Source organism: Salvia splendens, chromosome 12, assembly GCF_004379255.2.
Source record: "Salvia splendens isolate huo1 chromosome 12, SspV2, whole genome shotgun sequence".
NCBI classification, from domain to species: Eukaryota; Viridiplantae; Streptophyta; class Magnoliopsida; order Lamiales; family Lamiaceae; genus Salvia; species Salvia splendens.
In genome coordinates this window covers 27,206,154-27,210,986 of record NC_056043.1, presented here as the reverse complement: position 1 = coordinate 27,210,986, position 4,833 = coordinate 27,206,154, and the positions used below count along the sequence as shown (strand labels likewise).

The window sequence follows — 4,833 nt, the reverse complement described above, 5'->3', positions numbered from 1 at the left end:
CTCGTTAAAACAAGTGGTGCGAATGAAAATGAGGTTCAACGCGCGTATATATTGTGTTTTGCGAAAAAAAAAAAAAAAAATATTTAAATCCGACGCCGGTTTGGCGCCGATCCGGGAGCCACAATGGCGCCCGTGAGGATCGGCGTGGGAACCGGCGTCAGCGCGGGAATCGGCATGGCGACGCCGATTTTGACGCCGATTTCGCCCACGCCGGTTCCAATGGTTCGGCGTCAAACCGGCGTGGGCGAAAAATCGGCGCTCCGGTGGTGACGCCGACCATTGGAGATGCTCTAATAGGCTGAAATGAATTCTTCCGAATTTGGTGCTTTTTGAAATTGCATCGATTACCGGACCCAGAATTGAAGGTGTTGTTTTTCATTTCCCACCATTTTTTGAAGGGGCTTTTTTGTCAGATCAAAAATAAAAAATAAACACAACTAAGTGAAAACATATTGCACAACAATGAAAACACAACTTATTTCTTTATCACTTAACGACTGACTGGAGTTTCAATTATGTGGGCCCAACACCCCTAAATCTCACCAAGAATTATTTCTACTCAACCCACACCAAATATTTGCAGTTCACACAATATTTTGAAGCAAATCAAGTGGTCAAATAAGTGATGTGATCCATAAATTGGCAGGGTCGAATTTGAAAACATAGAAATGAGGAGCATTTTTCTTCACCGTGACTATTCCCACATGAAAGAGGAAAGTCAATAAACCTGACTGTTAAAACTCAGCAGGATTGAAACGCTACACAACAGAGTAGTAATAGTCTTCAGTACGTAGTCACAAAGACAATAGTTTAAATAACCTACTACCATCATATTCTTACATATTAACTGCCACACCCATTACCCCTTTTCTTCTTAAAAACACCTCATGAGTCAAGACTACCGGCCATGTTTATTCTACATAACATACCCAACCTTCAAGCAGATTCAGCAAAACCCACTTGCAGATTTCCGTAGTCGAACACAGTGTGATATGGGCGCATGAACACATCCCCGAGAATCCTGCATTGTCATGTACATCTCAAGTGATTTAGTATCTGAGTTGAGCATTTTTTTCTCATTCAAGTATGATAATGTTGCACGTACCAAAGAGGTCCTTGAGGAGGTGGGACATCCAAAGCCATGAATCCGCTCATGCAAATAGCCGTAGGGCCTTGCTCAACCTTCAGTATATACTGCAAACACAAATCCACCATTCTTTAGTTTGTAAGATAGGTTTTCAAGGATGATGCAGTATATATTTTTTATATATATGCAAACCTGTTCAGGAGTGAGAACATAAGGCTTTCCACCAATGCTGAAGGTGACGTTAGGCATGTTTTGTAAGGCATTGCAGTCGATTACGGATTGACCTCCTGGACTTGGTATACTATCGCAGAGCTGCCAAATAGAGAAAGACGGTGTTTAAGAATAGCTCACGTCCAGGAAGAGAAATAAAAGTCAATTTTAGATAATTACCTGATTCACATATTCGATCACTTTATCCTTTACTCCTTCGTTTTTTAGCTGGTTTTTCATCCAAACTACAGCCATCTCACAAGCAGTGCACAGGGCATCCTCACCAACTGATTCAGTGCTCTCCTTTCCAACCACCATTTCAATATTCGAGCTGCAAACAGTCAGTTGGTTAGATGTGTCAAAATTGTTTTCATCCTCCAAATGACTCATGCTGTTTTTGTATAAGATACACAATCAAAATTCTTCAAGGCTTCAAGTCATTAACCAACCAGATCAAGTAAATCTCATTTTACATACACTGATACACATAACACAGAATATTGCATAAACCTTAATTAGGAGCACCAGTGCTCTGAAATTAGTAAACACTTGTGAAAAAGACTATCAAAGAAATTAGGAGATTAGTGTCAAAAGCATTAAGATCAAGCTTTGACGAGGAGTATTGACAAGATCCATGCAAAGTATGCTTCCAGATAAATACATCAGTTCTGTAAGTACATCAAATAACTAGGATGAATGCTCAAATCAATAATTGGACCAAGAAGTTAAGGTATACAAACCTCACAGACTGAGCTCCATTGGAAAAGCACAGACCAATCTGGGAACAAATTGCATCAGGTTGTACCTGCAGTGGTACACTACCTTTTTAGTTTTCAGGCAAAAAAACTGTATATAGACAGTAAGGGTGCGTGTTTGAGAGAGAGCCAGAGAGAAGAAAGGAAACAAAGGAAGACGTACTCCAGAGACTAGGAGTTCCCATATCATATCTCCATATTGAGAAACAAGTGTTTTACATTCAGCGCTCGCAACTCCTTCTGCACCAATGGCATGGTTGATTTGAGTTATAACAGCCTGCAATTGTAGGAAATCCACAACAGATTCTTAAAAGGCAATTGAAAGAACAAAATACAGCAGAAAACAAAATCAAATTCCGGCTATCTTTTTGATAATATAGTGATGAAAAACACTTACAGTTGGACCAGTACACAAGGATGTCCCAGAGTCCACAATAGCAGCACAACCACCATCACATAAACCTGGCGCAACATTTCACAAGAGTGTCCACAATTTAATAATCTGAAATACAATCTCCTTATGTAATAACCTTCTGCACTAGTTCAGCAGCGTTGCAGAACTTACCAGTTGACTGGTTGCCAACAAGGAAGTCACCCACTTCAATCTGCAAAAGGAAAGATTTGAACAAGCAGGTGAGAAAGAGAGAATCAATTCAATTGTCTACACTGAGATGCTACCACAGTTTTAGTAAAAACTGAATATTATCATATATACCTGCCAGTACCCCTTTTTTGTCACAGGGACGTAACTGTGATTTCCTTTGTAATGATTTGGATCAACTCCACCAAAGATGATCTCACCTCCCACTTCAGCTTCAGGGTCACTGCTAAGCCAGAAAGAAAATACCTGCTCCTCAACAAGTCCTTGATTTACCATGTTGTACCTGTTAAGGTGCAACAAAACAAATTAGTTTGCCACCAATACTACAACAGAAGAGTTTGAAATAGAGAAGACATATACCAGACTGGGACTACATCGCCAACAGAAATTTCCTGGAAACCAAGCCCAAGAATACCATCAAATTTGGCCACGACAAAGGTAAGACTTCCTTCTTTTGTAGCCTCGATGAAAACCTGCAAAGGAATATCGTGAAGTTAGATCACGATTTAATGACTTACAAAATGTCAAACAAGGCAAAACAAGAAGAAAGGAAACCAACTTGATCCTTGACGACAACATCACCAACTTCAACATTGTCTTGGCTAAAAAATCCAGCAATCGACCCGGAGCCATATGAAATTGAGCATGATTTTCCTGAATCACAGAAACATTTAAAGACATCAGTAACAAACTAAAACATTGACGAGTACACTAGTTTAATCAAGAACTTCAAAGCAGAGAATGCTTGCAAAAATGAAATGGGGAAAAAGAACCAAAACTGACATACCATTTTCCGTGTATGTACTGGACTTGCTTGATTTGTATCTACTATGGAAATAGCAAGCAATCTGCACATATAGTGCGTCTTAGTAATAGTGTGAGTGTAAATCAGCTCAAAAGTACATTCAACCTTCAATATACTTACAGAGAAATAACATTTCGAAGATGGAACCCATAGATTGGAACTGCCAGTGTCAAACACAACAGTGAAATTCTGCGGCGGTGAGCCAATACCAATCTCTCCAAAGTACTGAGCATCTAAGTAATTCTTCAGATACACCACATCTCCATCTCCACTATTTAGTTTGATTTGTCTGTCATTGACATCTATCCCAAATTTTCCCTTTAATTTAGCTTCTGCAGCAGCCTTAATTCTAACCAGGTCCAAAGGCCTCCTTTTCAGGCTAATTCTTCTCAGAGCATCAGAAGAAGGAAGGACGGAGCATACAACAGCCCACAGACAGAAAACAGTTAGCAGATAGTCGAGCTTCATGTTTCAAGGTTGCCTGTATGAGCAAAAATATACAGAGTAAGATACGAGATCATCACGATCACCTATAAGACATCAAAGTAATAACTGCAGTAAATTGTAATCACTAAACAATCCTATAAAGGGATCAGGTCATGTGGAGAAAACAATCATACACAGCCAAGAGAAAAAGTCCAAAGCATTCGATTGAGAAAATTAGTCACATAAACGGTATCCATGATTCAACGTTCAGAGTTACAAACTCAAGCTTAATAACAAAACTGAGAATGAACATAAGAATAAAAAAAAGCCTCACAATCCTCTCACTATGTAACATCTGTACAAAGTCAAAAATCAAAATCAATTGCTATCCGCATATCTTATAAACATGATTTCTAATCAACACTCGTGACTAAGACAACGACTAAAACCTAAATCTCGAAAATCGCAGATGTGCACATAGGTAGATGATTGGGGAAAGTCAAAGCAGATATCGACCTAAAACAAGCTAAATCAACAATCCCCAACAGTCATAGCTTCAAACCACAGCTTTAGTATAGCAAATATGATCAGTAGAACAGAAAACTAAAACTGCAAGCCATCATCAACCAAAAAATTGGAAAGAAACATCAACGTGTGTAAGCCTTGAGCTCAACCAGTGTAAAAGCAAACAGAAAAAAAAGTAATGGGTACATATAATTAAGACTTGTGGTAGAACAAAAATAGATGATTAAGAAGTTTTCACAAAAATAGATGATGAAGATTGGAATTCAAACCTTGGTAAATCAGAGCTTCAAAAGCAGGTGTAGTTACGAGAGTTTTTCAAGTTTTATAGAAGGTTGTGCAGCCCAAAAGTAATGGAGAAAGAGAGAGAGTGAGCTGATTAATTTAATGGAGTAGATATTTTCTGGCCCAGTAGATTCCACTTTTT

General features: G+C 38.8%; 1 protein-coding gene across 1 annotated transcript; it reads right to left on the bottom strand.

Moving 5' to 3' along the window:
* Positions 1 to 653: 653 nt before the first annotated feature.
* LOC121758727 (cyprosin-like) lies at positions 654 to 4,833 on the bottom strand. The gene is made up of 14 exons (XM_042154117.1): positions 4,679 to 4,833; positions 3,579 to 3,939; positions 3,441 to 3,501; positions 3,213 to 3,307; positions 3,014 to 3,126; positions 2,768 to 2,936; positions 2,618 to 2,657; positions 2,450 to 2,514; positions 2,216 to 2,329; positions 2,038 to 2,102; positions 1,478 to 1,628; positions 1,280 to 1,399; positions 1,106 to 1,194; positions 654 to 1,021 (listed from the first exon to the last, which is right to left on the bottom strand). The coding sequence occupies exons 2-14, from the start codon at positions 3,924 to 3,926 to the stop codon at positions 937 to 939; spliced, it is 1,515 nt and encodes a 504-aa protein (XP_042010051.1). The 5' UTR covers positions 3,927 to 3,939; positions 4,679 to 4,833; the 3' UTR covers positions 654 to 936.

Bases quoted from the DNA above. Each gene is read 5' to 3' on its own strand.
- LOC121758727 (XM_042154117.1), bottom strand. From the start codon at position 3,926: ATGAAGCTCGACTATCTGCTAACTGTTTTCTGTCTGTGGGCTGTTGTA. The intron at 3,502-3,578 runs GTAAGTATATTG...CTATATGTGCAG, and splicing joins CTTCGAAATGTTATTTCTCT to ATTGCTTGCTATTTCCATAG. The intron at 1,195-1,279 runs GTTTGCATATAT...TTGTGTTTGCAG, and splicing joins ATGTTCTCACTCCTGAACAG to TATATACTGAAGGTTGAGCA.